We start from the raw sequence: 17,028 nt of genomic DNA on the forward strand, positions 1-17,028 counted from the left end.
CTCCAGCATAGTTTTGAGTGGAAGTAATTGGAATGGACATTCTGGCCTTCTTGATCTCAGGGGAAAGCGTTCAGCTGTGGGATGTTGATTGATCATAGATGTCTTTTGTCAAATTGAAGTTTTCTTTTATTCTTAGTTTGCTTAGAATTTTTAACATAAATGGACGGTGGATTTTGTCAAATACTTTTTATGCATATATTGAGATCATGGCATGCCTTTTTCTTTTTTATTTAGTATGGAGAACTAAATTGATTCATTTTCTTTTTTTAAAATTTATTTTATTAAGTCAAATACACATAGATCATGAATACATTCATGCGTATGTGGGGTACAATGTGCTGATTTTATTTTTTATACCATCTGATGTGGTTACATTAAACCAATCGACATAGCTTTCACCTCATTTACTTGATTATTGTGCTAAAACATCTATGTTCTACAAAACCAACTTTGCAGTCCTGAGATGAACTTCACTTAGTGTTTTTGTCTTTTTAAAAAGTTTGCTTCTGAATTATGGGATTCAAAATTATCTAAAGTATTTGCTAATGTGTGAGAGATGTTGGTCTGTAGTGCTCTTATCTTGTGAATCCTTTGTCTGGTTTTGTTATCAGGATAATCCTGGCCTCCTAAAGGAGTTGCAATGTATTTATACCTCTTCAGTTTTCTGTAAGAGTTTGTCTAGAATTGGTACTATTTCTTTCGTAACTGCATGTAGAATTCACCAAGGAGTTATTTGGGCCTGAAAGGTTCTCCTACAAATCCTTCATGAAAAAATTTAACAATAATTTTTGATTTCTTTAAGCAGATCTAGGACTATTTAGCTAATCTATGTTTTTTTTTTAAATTTTATTAAGTCAAATATACATAGAGCATGAATACATTCATGCATAGGTAGGGTACAATGTGCTGATTTTTTTTTTTTTTATATACAATCTGACATGGTAACGTCAAACCAATCATCATAGCTTTCACCTCATTTAGTTGATTATTGTGCCAAAATTTGTATGTTCTACACTTCACAGACTTGACTTATACCCTTGTCATATGCTCCAAATCTATGTTTTTGGATAAATTCTCTACATTTTGTTTTTCTGAAAATATCTTTGTTTTGCCCTGTTATTGCTGTGTACAGAGAACTCAGAAAAAAATTTTTTTCTTTCCGTACTTTAAAGATGCCATTTCACTGACTTCAGGTATGTCTTGTTTTTGATGAAAAGTCAGCTTCATTCTTATTTTTATTTCTCTCTGCATATTAAGTCTTTTTCCTCTAGTTGCTTTTAAGATTTTTTTTCTTTGTATCTTTTTGACTATGTGCTTGTATGTGGTTTTCATCAACTTTGAAAAAACTTTGGGTATTATTTTTTTCAAACTTTTTTCCTGTCCTTCCCTTTCTGGATTTAAATTGTATGTTATTAGGATATTTGAAATTGTTCCTTTCTTGCTAGTGCTATGTTGATTTTTTTCAGTCTTTTTTATCTCTGTGATTCATTTTTGACAGTTTCTGTTGCCATATTTTCAGATTCACTGACTATTCTCTTACAGCATCGAATCTGCTCTTATATTCATCCAGGGTATTTTTTATCTCAGATATTGCATATTTTATGTTTAGAAATTCAATTTATGCCTTTTATTTCTCTTCCCATCATGCATATGTTTTCCTCTTTCTTCTTCTTCTTTTATTTATTTATTTTTTTTTTTGAGACAGAGTCTCACTATGCCACCCTGGGTAGAGTGCTGTGGCATCATAGCTCACAGCAACCTTAAACTCTTGGGCTTAAGCAATTCTCTTGCCTCAGTCTCCTGTAGCTGGGGCTACAGGCACCTGCCACAATGCCCTGCTATTTTTTTTTTTTTGTTGTTGTTGCAGTTGTCATTGTTGTTTAGCAGGCCCAGGCTGGGCTCAAACCCACTAGCATTGGTGTATGTGTCTGGCGCCCTACTCACTGAGCTACGGGTGCCAGGCCTTCCTCTATCTTCTTGAACATACAGTATATATTTGTGATATTTATCATATTTATTTTAATGTCCTGTTTTACTGATTCCACCGCCTGTATTATTTCTTGGTCTGTTTCTAGTGATTGATTTTTCTTCGCATCGTGGCTCGTATTTTCCTGTGTCTGTGCACACCTGGCAATTTTTGATTAGTTGCCACATATTGTGATTTTACATGGTTGGGTGCTTGATTCATTTTTATTCTTTGTTTGCCTCCCCTGGGACACAGTTAAATTACCTTGGAGTATTTTCATTGTTCAAGACTTACCTTGAAGCTTTCTTAGGCATATGTCTTTAGCCTGTTGCTAATTTGAACGATTATTGAGGATTGGCAAACTTGTTTCTTTCAGGCAGTCCTCTCAAGGAGTTGCCTGGAATACAAGTGCCAATCGGTACTCAGCTGGAGACTTACAGAGAACTTGCAGCAGACTTCTGGATATATATATATTTTTTAATTCTCTTTTCTTTGGAGGTTGGCTTTATGAATTCTAGCTGCCTTGGCCTACCTAAAACCTCTAACTCTCTCTTCAAAGCATGGAGACCATTAGGCTGTTCCTGAGTTTTTCTTTACTATGCTATAATAAAGTCTCTTTTAGCAATAAGCTCAGGCTCATTTAATTTGTTTCTCTTCTCTTGAGCATCACTGTCTAATTATGCTTGTTGTTCAGTGTCTGAAAGCTGTTCTGTTTTTAGTTATTTAAGGTGTCAGGTAAAATCAGCCACTATTAATCAATCACGGTCAGCATTTACACTCTTAATCACTGTGCTACATGTCCTTGTGAATTTATATTTTCAGATCTTTACACTTGGGTCCACATAACTAGGTCTTGTTCAGATGTAACAATTTTGGCCAGGTGCAGTGGCTCACGCCTGTCATCCTAGCACTCTGGGATGCTCAGGTGCAGAGAAGGCTTGAGCTCAGGAATTTGAGAGCCTGTCCCTAAAAATAGAAGAACTAGCCAGGTGAACATTTGAGCCCAGGAGTTTGAGGTTAATGTGAGCTATGAGGCCAGGGCACTGAATTCCTGGGTGACTGAATGAAATTCTGTCTCAAGAAAAAAAAAAGAGATGTAAGAATTCTTACATAGAGATGTAAGAATTTTGATGTTGGCTGGACACCTGTAGCTCAGTGGTTGGGGCTCCAGCCACATGTTTTGGGGCTGGTGGGTTCAAACCCGGCCCGGGCCTGCTAAACAAACAAACAAAATAGCCAGGCATTGTAGCAGGCACCTGTAGTCTCAGCTACTAGCGAGAATGAGGCAAGAGAATCATTTAAGCCCAGGAGTTTGAGTTGCTGTGAGCTATGACACCACAACACTCTACTCTGTCTCAAAAAAAAAAAAAGGGTGTTAAGCGCAGGGCTATAAACTTCAGAACCATGATAATTCAGGGTTCTGGGATATGCCATTTTATTTTCAAATCGCCCTTGGAAATTTTGTGGGTAATTTTTCAGGATTTAAAGTTATATATACAATTAAAATTATAATTTTCTGTTGGTTCCTTGGAGATAAAAAAAAAAAAACCAAACAAACCATGAGGTGTTAATGTGAAACGTAAGGTCTCATTTTCCTAGTGGTAGGGATAGTTGTGCACAAATAGAAACAGATTTAAGTATTCCCCGGAGATAAACAAATAGGTATTACAAACAAAATAATTAAAGTGGTTTGTAACAAGAAAGCAAATGAGTGCTGTGAAGGATCAGCCGCTATTATATTTATTTTTCTGTTTGAATATCTGCCTGGGGAGTAAGCTGCAAATTAAAGGGCCTGAATGGCTTTTAAAAATTTAATGACAGAATGAAAAGCATTGGTTTCATGTTATGGAGATGGTTACTTAGGCCAAGTTTCAAATATTAAAAATTTTGAGGTTTCCTTTGTGTGTGTGTGTGTGTGTGTGTGTGTGTGTGTGTAATTCCGAAGACCTTCTCCCCACCCTTTCCTCTGCTTCCTCCCTCTCATTTTTTCTCCTTCCCTCTTTCCTCCTTCCCCTCCCTTCTTACCAGACGTGCTGCTCAGCGCTAGGAAGAGAACATAATAAAAAACACATGCCCGGCCTTGGAGGCGCTGCCTCTGGTTTTAACTTCAACATAGAGGGGGCAATTAGTCCTGAACTGAATCAGAGTTTTGGGCTATTCAGTAAAGGACCAGAAGGTCTTCAGACAATTTGCATCTGAGTAAACAGAGTTTCCTTTGCAGCTCTTGAAACCCTTTTTCACTTTTTAAAATTGACACATAGTAATTGTGGATATTTGGGGGAATGCAATTGTGATGTTTCAGTACAGGTCTACATGGTATCTCATATGTTATTTCTTTGTGGTGAGAATGTCAATACTTGTATACACTGTCATCTCACGTTATTTCTTTGTGGTAAGAACCTCAACATTAAGAAACTTCTTCTCTAACTACTGCTAAATACACAGTACAATGTTAATTATAGTCGCTCTGCTGTGCAACGGAACACTAGAGCTCACACGTACTCATCTGTGACATCACTAGTCGCCAGGCAAATGCAAATCAAACTCACTAGAGACAAGGGGAAAGTTCCAGAGTTCTTTAGCACTGTAGGATGACTAGGGCTAACAGTAATAGGCTGTGTAGTTTCATATAGCTAGAAGGAAGATATTTGACACAAAGATAAATGTTTGAGATGATGGATATACTAATCACTCTGATCTGATCATTGTACATTGTGTGTATTACAACATCCCTGTTTACCCCATAAATATGGATAATTATCATGTGTCAGTTTAAAATAGTTTTTAAAAACCACAATGAGATACCACCTCGCTTATTATCAAAATGGCTATTTATCAAAAAGGCAAAAGGTAAAGAATTGGTGAGGACGTAGAGAAAAGGGAACCCTTACACACTGTTAAGGAGAATGTAAATTAGTACAGCCATTATGGAAAACAGTACAGAGGCTCCTTAAAAAAATTATAAATAGAACTACCATATGATCCAATAATCCCACTTCTGAGTGTATATATCCCAAGGAAATGAAATCGACATGTTGAAGAGATATCTGCATTCCCGTGATCACTGCAGCACTGTTCACAATATCCAAGATACAGAATCAACCTAGGTGTCCGCAAGAGATGAACGGGTAAAGGAAATGTGGTATATGGACACATCAGGATTCTATTCAACTACAGAAGGAAGAATGTAATCCTGTCACTGAGACAACCTTGATGAACCTGGAAGACATTATTTTAAGTGAAATAAGCACAGAAAGACAAATATGTGTAACATGATTTCACTCACTGAATCTAAAAAAAAGTTGATCTCAGAGAAGCAGAGAGTAGAACAGTGGTTACTAGAGACTGGGAGGAGGGGAGAATGGGGAGAAGTTGGTCACTGGGTCCAAAGCTGAAACCCCTTTTCTGGTCTTATTCCCATACTGCTCTGCTGGGTGCAGGGGATTGCAGGCAGGGCACTTCTCTGCCTGTGACCGCAGAGTCCCGTCACCTGAATAACTTCCTACTCAGACTCTTCCCTGAGTTGCTGAACTGCACAGCTCTAGATTTGCCCTGCTCTCTAAATGCCAGGCTATTTTTAGCTTGTCCCTACAGTTACTTTAATGCTTTTAAAACTTAGGTTTAGACCTGGAGAAGTTTACATTTCAGATGCAACTTAAAGCATATTTCGAGAATATCAGGTCTGAAAAAGTGGGGGTAAGGTTAGCAGTGCTAAACTGCATTCAGGAATGACTTTGACCAACCCTGGATGTTGTGAGTCCATTGGAGTGAAGGGAAACTGAGTGAGCACAGACGGGTGACATGGATTTGTGAGAATTTAGAACTTGCTAGGCTGGTGCAAGCCAGAAGCCCATAGGAGAGAGAGAGAAAAGAGAAGCAAGGAAGAAGAGGGAGAGGGAGGAAGAGGACGGGAAAACACAGTGAAAAAGGAGAAAGTGAAAGTAGGAGACAGGAGAGAAGGGAGAAGGAGAGAGCCAGGGAGAAGGCAGATAAATCCTAAGGACAACTCAGGCAAACCTGTCCATCATCTGTAAACAACCAGCAAGCTGGGAGGACTTTAGTGACTGTCCCCAGTAAATGCTCTTTAGGGGACAAATGGTCACCTTGTGCTCATGGTAGAAGAAAATGGAAGAAAAGATGATGAGAAACAAACTTAACTCACTAAAATAGAATAAATTCAAGGCTCTCGGGACTTTGTTTGGACAGCTCTGGCTGGGATAGCAGATTTTCCTAGTAAGACAGCAGACCTGGAGGGAATTTCCCAGAACTGAGCAGAGAGCTTGGGGGGACATGTCTCCTACTTGGCACCAGTCTCCAGGGAAAAGATCTGTAGCTTCTTGCTGGCGTGCTGACTGAGCCTGCTCAGGGCAATGAACTGTGATGGAGGAGGTGGGGTGGGGGAAAACCCTCCACCCGGACACTGGGCAGCCTAGGGATGAGCAGCAGCAGAGTGCTGGCTCCACTTGGAAGTACTGTTATCCCATTTCTACATGACACTCAAAGAAATTAAGTGCCTTGTCCAAGGACCACACCAAGAAGAGGAGAAGCCCAGGCCTGGAACCCAAATCCACCTGATTACACATCCTATAGTGTCATCCCCTCTCTGCCTTATTGAAGACCAGGGCTTTGCAGACTTCACCATGCTGATTAAACACCTGAGGATCTTGTTAAAACGCAGATTCTAATTAGATAGATAGGGGTGGGGCCTGACACTCTGCATTCCCAACATGCTCTCAGATGAATCTGATGCTGTGGGCCCACGGATCACACTTTGGGAAGCTGGGGATCTTCTTTGGTGATTTTCTGAAGCCCGTGGAAATTAGGGAGATGCATGTATGCCCCTGAGTTTTTAGGGGACAACTAATGAGACAGGGTGTGCCCCTGGTCAGGACAACCTCTCAAAGGATGGCCCTCTTTTTGCCATCTTTTGGTCTGGAAGTGCACTGTGGTTTTGCTTCATCTTGTTGAAGGGAGTCTTGTACCAGAACCCAAGACCGAACAGTATTCTCCCACCCTGTATCCCTCGCCAATGTTCTTGTGTCCATGGGGACTTTGCTTGTCTCATCCTGGGCACTCTGTAGGCATCTGAGTACAGCAGACACTCAGAAAATCCTGTTGACTTCAGTAGGAATTATTTTTTCATCACAGCTTTATTGAATTTTCCTTCTATTTTCTAAACTTTTCTCAAGCCAGCCTTGGCTGTGAAGTTTCTCGACTATCATCAACTTTAGATTACTGATGTCATGGCGTCAAGGAGGAAAATAAACTTTATTACTTCTCCAGAGATGGAATAATGCTGGTGTTGCACAGATGTTTGATAGATCTGGGTCTTTCTAAGAAATAAAAGGAAATGACTAATAATGTGATTACATAGCCCTATATAAGTTTGGAGATCTATATAAATGTTTAATAATATTTTTTTTGATATCAGAAGGTTCAGAAGTTTTACTGAAGTCTTAGAGATCAGACAAAAACCTACTTGTACATGAGTTTTTCACATGGTTTGCCAAAAATGTAGATTGAGAAAAAAAGAGATCCTTACCATTTAATTGCCATTTTGAAATTTTTTCCTCATTATAAACATTTTTCCTCTTTGATACTCAACTCAGCTTAGGATGATACTTCTGCAGTAATTTTTCATCTTCAGTAAAATATTTCTAAGAAGTTTAAAAGGTATGAAGACATAAAAATCACCCACATGTCCACTATTCAAATTTTGCCATATTTGAGATCTCATATTTTAAGGAATTGACCAATTTAGACACAATGGAAACCTGCTCCATATCTGATTACAAGTCCCATTAAATTCAGTATGAGGTTGTTTTTCATTACAGTAACAGAAAAATCTGAAATCAAATTTCCTTGAATGATCTCAGAATTTATTATTTTACTTTAGAGAAAGCTCAGAAACAGGTCATGACATTTGGGGGCAGAGAGATTCAGAGTCTGGAAAGCGTCTTCAGGAGCCCTGTTTTTTGCAGGGTGATATGACTATCCTGTACTAGTTTTGCCTGGGACCCCAAACTCCAGAGGCAGAAAGGTGCTGTTTCTTCTAGGTCTTAGGATTGAGCAAACCTTCTCAGAATCCAGAGAACCCCTTACATTTCAACAACCAGAAATACTTAATTCACTGATCAAAAGCAAAATTATTCTTCTTATAGAGGACAGGAAGGAAGAGAATGAAATCTGATTGCCTCTTCAGAGGGAACCTGTGTCTTCAGCCAGAGTCTTGTTGTACCAGAACCACAATCAAAAGTGGGGAAATTTAAAAATGGCCATGTCTCAGGACCATTGATAGAAGGGCCCAAATCACAATTGGGCTTCATGAGGGGAGCAGAGGATGCAGCTGAGCCTGGGTAAGCAACCTCAGCTTTGCCCTCAGCTGCCTTGGTGACCAGGGCCCCTTGCCCCAAGCCCAGGAAATAGGATGAGAGAAATTATACTCTAATCTAACAGGGAGTAGGAATATAAGAAAAAGCCATGAGTAGATTACTTAGCTTTGCCTTAGAGAAGGGATATAAAGGATTTAGGAAAGAAATTTTTTATCTAGAAGATAAAGGGACCCAGCAGGGTCACAGGACAGGAGCAGGGTCTGGCACATAGCTGCTAGAACTGATGGGTCACATGGGTTTGAAGAAGAGGTGACCCTTTTTTGTTGTTCCCCAAGGAATTGGGAAGGTGCTTCTGTGGATTCTTAGATTCTGACTGCAGACATCTCTGGATGTCTGGATGTCGCAGCAAGGACAGTCCGAGAAGTGCAGGATTCATCCCTTTGAATATAATTCAAATAGTGTTCTTCATGACCTCATCTTTTTCTAGATAAAACATTTCCTTTCCAGATGCTTTATGTTCCTTCTTCAAGGCAAAGCTAAACAATCTACTCATTGATTTTTCTTATATTCCTAAATCCTGTTAGATTAGGGTGTGATTTCTCTTGTTCCATTCCCCGCGCTCAGGGCAGGACCTTGGTCACCAGGGCAGCTGAGAGCAGAGCTGAGGGTGCTCCCTCAGGGCTAGCTGCATCCTCTGCTCCCCTAGGGAAGCCCAGTGTGATCTGGGCCCTTCCATCAATGGTCCTGAAATGTGGACATTTTCCATTTCCCCCATGTTTGATTGGCTGTTGGTTCTGGAACAAGAAGATCGTCTTCCTTTGGACAGAATTTTGTCTGACATGCAAAATTTAGTAATTCAAGCCCCAATTCAATATGTAATAGCACTTTAATTCTTTTGCAATTCTGTAATTCACTGTACTGTGGAACTATTGATCATACTGAAGGGACATAACTCTTAATTTTTACTTTCTGCCAGAACCAGCATGTGGTTTCAACTGACCAGACTTCACACACACATCAACTTCCTAAGACATTTCCTGAGATATACTGTTTACCGCCATATCCTTTAAAATATTATGTTCTTGTTTAAACGATTTTGAAACCCCTGTTCACTAACTTCTAACCTCATTAGTTCCCTTTGTAACATCACAGTGTCTCAAAAGCTAGAAATTGTCACTTGGGAGGAGAAAGATTTAAGATGTATTTTAAAACATACTTATTCATAGTTAAAAATCTAGTCTTGTAACCAACCACTCATTTAATCTTTTCTTAGAGACAGTCAGTGAATCAGACTTTTTGTAACCTGACACTCCCTCTCCCCCCCACGGACCCCTGCTGAAACCTTGGTTTTGATACACAGTCCTTGGTTAACACTGATTCAACTTAGGATTTACTGACTTTATGATAATGCAAAAGAAACATGCATTCAGCAGAACCATAGCACGAGTGCCTGTAAAACCACTGTATGTTTCACTTTCAGCTCAGTAGTCAACACATTCCATGAGATACTCACCACTTTGTTGTAAGGTAGGTTTCGTGGTGGATGATTTTGCCAGCTGTAGGCTAATGGAAGTGTTCTGAGCATGCTTAAGATAAGCTAGGCTAAGCTATGATGTCCGTTCAGCAGCTTAGGTGTATTCAAGGCATTTTAACTTACAATATTTTCAACCTATGATGGGTTCAGCGGGACCTAACCCCATTGTAAATTGAGGGGCGTCTGTAGGTGCCAGTTTTCGGTTTTCCAAGCTGTTGTGTTGCACATTACTGTGGAACCTGGAGCTCTCCTTTCTGCCCTCTTTTCCTTCAGTTTTGTTCCTCTCTTTATATTTTGAAAGCCTCAGGTTTTCATAAAAAAAAAAGATTGTGGCTTGTCTATGCCTCAAACCTTTCCTCATCTCCCTTAGGGTGGGTATTGTAGCTGGGAATACAAACTCCCTGTTGCCCCATCTGGCCTTGAAGGTGGCTTCTGTTCTGCTCTGATTATCCCTCCTTCTGCCCCAGCAAGCACCCACTGCAAATGGCCAGCCACCCTGTCCTTCCCCAGGTGGGCGAAGGTATTTCGCACACCCTGTGGCCTCTACCTGGAATAGGGTGGCATCCACTCCCCCTGTCTTCAGCAGCACTGCCAACTCTTCCCTACACCCCCATACACACACACACACACACACACAAGCACTGGGCCTTGCAAGTCATCCTCCAGGTGCAGATTCAGTATTGATCCCACATAGAAGCTTGGTTCTGGAAAGAGCTCCCTGCGGCCCCTTTGCAATCTATACTTAGCGGTACTCATTTTAAATGGGATAATCCCAGCATCTACCTCCTAGTATTCCTAGGGATATTGTGAGCACTGAGTAAGTGAGCTAATGTGTGTAAAGCACTTAGTGCAGGTCTGACATGGAAAGCACATGGGTTGCCTTAGTCCCTGGAGCACTCAGCATATTCCCTCCCATGATGCCTGTGAGATTCACAGGACAGGATAAGGCCTGATTTGTTCACTGCTGTATCCCCAGTGCAGAGTACACAGCCAGCCTCAGAGAATTGGGGGATTTTGTGGAATGAATGAGTGAATGGATATAGCTTCAAAATTTGTATATAGATATTTTTATAAAACAATGTAATTATCAAAGAATTCAGAAAAGCTCATTGTATTTTTTATCAACTATTTCAGAGAAACCCAGCTTTCCCTGTCTAAATCAGGTAGATGACTCCAAAAGAAAATTTGGCCATTACATCTGCCTAATCCCTACCATGACATTGAACGGGGTTGGTTCCTAAAATCCCAACACTGTGCAAACCAATGTATCGGTGGTGGTTTAGCTTTAGACATTTCTTCAGGCCTTCAGAGAAAATGTTGAATAATCCTATTTGTACATCAAGGATAGTAGGTATTATCTGTTAAATAAGCAAAGAATGAACTGTGTGAGCGGGGCCCAATCCCTTTAACCTCTCAGATGTTAGCTCTTCAGCCCATGGGCCTAGATGGTTCCTTCTGCAGAGATAGGTTAGGAGTCAATGGTAAGCACGGGTCTGGTTATTTTTCTAGGAGATCAGTGACCCAGAGATCCTGGATCTGGTGCACAGTGCCCTTGGCAGGATGACCGTGGTCCGGCAAATCTTCCCATCTGCAAAGGACAATCAGAAATGCATGAGGAACAACCACCGCATCTCTTCCCTGCTCTGCGACCCCCAGGAGGGCTACCTCCAGATGCTGCAGGTCAGTGCGCGGCTTCGCCTCCTGCACCCACGCCTCGCAAGAGTCTCCCCCACACCCCCAGCCTGCTGCGGGAGACACGTGGGGGCCTCCAGCTGCCCACTGATTTTCCTTACTAGAACTCTGTCATTTGCTGAAATTGAAACCAGTCAACTGGGCCGTGTCTCTGAGTGACATTAGCAGGCAATTATGTCTGTTGTCACAGGCAGGGACTGTCGGCTTACTGGGCGCCTCTGGTATTTAAAACTTACATACTTAGGAGGTAAAGAGCTTCCTGTCACTTCGGCCTCTGGGATGATCACTTTGTGGAGATGGGGTTACCTGGCAGAGCTGGGGATGGAGTCTTCCTTTAGGATGTCGTCATTCTGAACCTGTTTGAGGCACTTCCTTCCTAATGCAGACATATCTCTTGCAAAACAAGTTGGGACTATCCCAGCACATCTGCCGAGTCCTGCAGCTCAGATCACCCCAGACACTGCTGGATTTCCAGCTGGGCAGGGAGGGGCAAGAGAGCAGGGCCATGACCTGCCCAACTGCCCCGTTCCTTCCAGGATGAGAGTATTTATGCTCAGCCCACTGCCCTGCCCCTGGGTGTGTGCAGTCTGGGTTAGCTTGTCTCAGGGCCTGGGAATAGGATAGGGAGTTATGTGCCTATCCTGAGAGATGGTTTTTGTTCTCTGGATGTTTGGGAAAACCAAGGAAGCAGTGTGGAGAGTGCCTACTGGGAGCCCTGAGTCTGCCTCTTTATTAAGAATATTAGGGTGGTGCCTGTGGCTCAAAGGAGTAAGGCACTGGCCCCATATGCCAGAGGTAGCGAGTTCAAACCCAGCCCCAGCCAAAAACTGCAAAAACTGCAAAAAAAAAAAAAAAAAAAACCCAGAAAAAAAGAATGTTGTGCATAAGAGAATTTTCCTGCTGCTTGGTGGGAGCCCCAGGACAAAGGGAAATTTCTCCCAGTTAGGTTTGTGGAGATTTCCCGGAAGTGGGGACATGTGCTAAGCCTGCCATTCAGCATTTGGAGCTAATTGCACCTTCTTTACCCAGCTAAGCGTGGGGAGTGGAAACCTGGGTTTCAGGACACTTGAATGTCAGCCCCGCCCCAGGGGATTTGGGCGTTGCTATATCAGGGGCCACACATTTTAGGGAGGGTGATTGTTGGAATCTTGAGCAGGCCATGTATGTGTGTAATATGATAAAGTATTGAAACTACTCTATAATCTTACACTGGGGTGGAGGGGACATGCCTTAGCAAAAGGTAAACATGAAAAATAAGTGGTGCATTCTTAGTTGATGGGGAAGCACATCAGAGATTGATTTTAGCTGGAATATTTTCACCTGCTAATGCCCACTTTGCTAGGGAGCCCATCTCAATGTCTGGGGTCTTTCTAAAGTGGTGGAAGGCTGGCCAACAGACTGGGCCTCAGGCCTCTGCAGGACACATGGACTTGAGTACCTGGGGCATGTAGGTCAGATTTTGTATTTTTGGATGTTTCTGGTTGGTACTTCCCTTTGCTTTTGTGGAATTTGAAAGAAGTGGTAAGGGCCAGGTAAGTCCTCTCACCGAGCCTTTGTATCCATAGCTCCACTCTCCACGTTGTGGAAGGGACAGCAGATAGTGAGTTCAGGCAGTGTGTGCCCCTTCCTGCTCTCTGCTCTCTGTGGGGCCAGGGCCTGTGAGGGCCTCACTCCCTGGAAAGTTTCCTCAATTTCTCCTTCCCTTGAAGGGCTCTCTCCCTCCCTCAGCACAAACCATCCTTGCCTCGTGTCCCTTGATTCATTCCTCTAGTCTTGCCTTCGTCAAACTGCTCTCAGTCCACATGAAGCCCAAAGGAGGGGCCGTGGTCTACCTCCCAGAGGTGTGCTGCCCAGGAGGGGTGGGGGATGGGGAGAACTTCTCCTCAAGGCCTGTGATGCTTCCTTTCTCTGTGGGCCATAACATGCAGGTGGGCTCTTTGGTTGCACGTCAGACACATTGGATTCTAAGAATCTGTCCCCTGGAGGGGAGAGAGAAAGGGAGATGGAGGATGCTGATGAGTGACACACTCCCACAGAGAGGAGAAATGAAGCCTTGCCTCCTAGGTATGTGGCTAGGCATCATCATCACCTGAGGCAACTGCAGTATCAGACCTAGGAACCCTGAGACACCCTTCCTCTCTCTGCCTATTGAGAACTGGCCATTACATCAAGAGCAAAGTTTAAGGGCAACACCTTCAGGATATTGTAGTGGTAGCAGTGGTGGAACAGAAGCCAGATTGCCAGAGATCAAATCGCAGTAATTCTAATTACTAATTATTATTATTATTGATTTGTCATTCTGTGCCTCTGTTTCCTCCTCTGTGAACTGGAGATTAGAGTATTACCCACCCCCTAGAGCAGCAGATCTCAACCTGTGGGTTGCAACCCATAGGAACTGTACTAAGGCTCATGGCATTAGGAAGGTTGAACACCACTGCCGTAGAGTAATAATGACAATTAAATGAGAGAACATATGGGAAGTGTTCAGTACAGGGCTGAGCTATTAGCAGTATAGGCTGAGCATCTTCAGTCTGAAAACCCCAAATCCAAAATGCGCCAAATGCCCAAAGTTTTTAATCACTGATATGATGCTCATAAAAAATGCTCATTAGAGCATTTCAGGTTTGGGGTTTTTAAATTAGGCATGCTTAACCAGAATAATGCACATATCCCCAAATCTGAAGAACAAACAAACAAAAAAATCTAAAACACTTCAGGTCCCAAGCGTTTCAGATAAAGGACATTCAACCAGTTATTATCATGACTGACAAGATGGCCAGGTTCGTTCCCATGGAAAGGCTAAAGATAGTCTCATTTTTTTTTTTTTAATATGGTATAGTCCATCTTTCTTCCTGAGCATGCTTTTTCAAAGCATCACCGCTGGTGGGAGAACAGTTCCCAACTGTCCAGCACCTTATCACAGGCTTTGTGCACCCCTTACTGTCCACATCACTCCTGTGGGCACCCGGTCATGGCTGCCTCACTGGGGAGAAGAAAACCCATGTCTTTCATATCCACATAGCTCTGCAGACAAGATCCTGCTCATTGATGATCTTCAGTGAGGGCTCACGGGGTGAATCTGTTAAGAATGCAGGACTTAACACGAGCTAAACTGACTCTAGGTGACTCTTTATATACATAAACGTATATATGTATATATTTCTAAATGAAACACTTTATTAAGGGAATCTCTATCTCCATTTGTTGCATCTGCTCCCTTGTGAGGTGAGGATGATGAGAGGGAAATTCGGATTTATTTACTCATCCTGCCCAGCGACTACTCGGGCAGCGTGTAGATCCATCTCATTTACAAGCCATTCCCTTCAAGTTTCCTCCGTAGCTATTACCACTTCTTTCTTCCTAATGACAGTGTAGAAGGCAAACTAATTTCTACTAGCCTCTAGCTGTGAGATTTATCGAGAAGACTCTAACATGTTTAGAACAACTAACTCAAGGGGGGGAAAAAACCCCAAACATTTATGTCATGGATTATTAACTTTGTCTTGATGAAATTAATGAAAATCCTTTTGGGAATGAAGCTCTCTAGTCCAGCTTTAGTTTCTGTCCCACATGGGATGATATTTCTGGCTTAGAAGGTTCTTGGAGGACCATTAAGACCGGGGACTTTTTGCAAGATCATTCATCTCTTGGCTTCTCCGCTGAGCTGGCCCCGGAAACTCCATCTTCTTCTATTAGGCCGTGGTTTGGGCTTTCTGTGTTCTAAAGCCAACCAGGAGCTATTATAGCAAATCAATTTGGTTCCTATTTAGCAGATAGAAAGTCCCTTGGAAAAAGAGTACCTGAATCCGTGGCTTCTCAGTGGCTCCCAAAGCAATGCATTTGACAGCGTTCAGTACTGTTGTTTATTTTGCCCTACAAAGCGCTGTCTTTCCTGGGTGTTTCTCATTCTTGTTTTCTTGACAAGTTAGTTTGGGGCTTGTCTGAATCAGCCAGTAATAAAAGTGATAACCAGTCCCTCCAGAACCTGGAGACTTTGCTAAGATTTCACAGATATCTTTGCTCAGAGGAGAATCTGTAAGGTACTCTATCTTGGGAACTGCCTTGCCTGGAGACTTTAAGGCTGCTAGGGAAGGAACAGACATATTATCACATTGCCACCCCATTTATATTCAAATGTGTTTCCAAAGGGTGACAGGCAAACTGATATAAAATGTGTTGTCTGGTCACTGTGGAGCCTGATCCTTGAATTAAGCTGTGAGTGCTAATGTGGTTTTATAAAATGCCCCCTCCGGTTAGAATTTCTCTTCTTTGTACATTTTAAAATATTTGAATAGCTTTATGGAATCACTCCTCCCCAAGCACAATCTATTAAAGCATTCCAACCCCAACCCCCACAGCATCCCTATTTCTTTAGGGCTCTCTGTACTTTTCCCTGGCTGTGAGATTTTTGTCAACTTGTCAGCAGAAGCATTTCCTCTGGAGTGACACAATCTCCCCACATCAGCTACCTTGAATTTCATGTCATTTTCAATGGTTTATTTAACCCTAAAGACCCAGACGGGAACATTTAACAAGGACGGGGGGGAAGGCTTTGTCAGAGACAATTACAGGTGCTCTCCTTGGGTGTAGCTGGTTGCCGTCCTGGCCGCAGGTGGCTACATGGACGTTTGCAGCCCAGAAAGTCCTGGGTAGGGACAGAGGTCCCTTTTCCCCTCTCCATGCCATCCACTCAGAGTCAGCAGTGAGCAGAGCTCCCTGCGTCTCCTTTGCCCTCTGCCACCATCTGCTCCCTCCTGACTCCTGGCCATGGTGCCTTCTCTCAGGACAGGTGGGCCAACAGCAGTTTGGCAGAAAGACCTTGCCTGGGGATGGATTCCTCAAACTGTGACATCTGGGTGTCAGCTTGTCCTCCCAGCTGGACCCTCTGTTGGCTGCTTGTCTGACTTTGCTGGCTGACCAGAGCCTGTCTGAGGATCTGGTCAGAGGTCAGTTCCTGCTGTTTGCCTCTGTGATGCCCCCAAACAGTCCACTTTGCTTGATTAATGATGGAGGAACAAGAAAACTGAACTCCTCCGAAGCCTGGGGGATATGCAACTTTTCTTAATGAAAACATTTCCCACATTTCCAGCTTTGGTGTGGGAGGATCATGGTCTGGTTCTCACCCTAGCCTGTGATTCGTCTTCTTTTGCCTTCGAGGATGATTTCTACCTTTGTAATGTGGATGCACAGCTATCCCCTGGGCCCCCCGAGCATAGCAAATACAAGGCTGGAGCACCCTAATAAGACCTGACTGAAGTCTCAGATTCACTACAAGGAAGACAAGCAGCGAGCTCCAGGAAGGCAGACAGCCTGACTGCACGGCAGGCGCCTCTGCCTGTCCTGCAGGGTCCCCCGCTTCCAGCATGAGGGGTGCATGTCTGTCCTCTGAGGCCCCCCTTCCAGCGTGAGGGGTGCACCTGCCTGTCCTCCAGGGCCCCCCTTCCAGTGTGATGGGTGCACCTGCCTGTCCTCCAGGGCCCCCCTTCCAGTGTGATGGGTGCACC

General features: G+C 42.9%; 1 protein-coding gene across 1 annotated transcript in view; it reads left to right on the plus strand.

The window, feature by feature from the left end:
- Window positions 1-17,028, plus strand: part of GRID1 (glutamate ionotropic receptor delta type subunit 1) — a 731,600-nt gene that overhangs the window by 463,235 nt on the left and 251,337 nt on the right. Inside the window, exon 6 of the mRNA XM_003783500.1 lies at window positions 11,342-11,512. Within this exon, the coding sequence (XP_003783548.1) occupies window positions 11,342-11,512 (171 nt within the window). The remainder of the gene's footprint in view (window positions 1-11,341; window positions 11,513-17,028) is intronic.

This window comes from Otolemur garnettii, unplaced genomic scaffold, assembly GCF_000181295.1.
Source record: "Otolemur garnettii isolate 467f Iridium unplaced genomic scaffold, OtoGar3 scaffold00008, whole genome shotgun sequence".
Classification (NCBI taxonomy): Eukaryota; Metazoa; Chordata; class Mammalia; order Primates; family Galagidae; genus Otolemur; species Otolemur garnettii.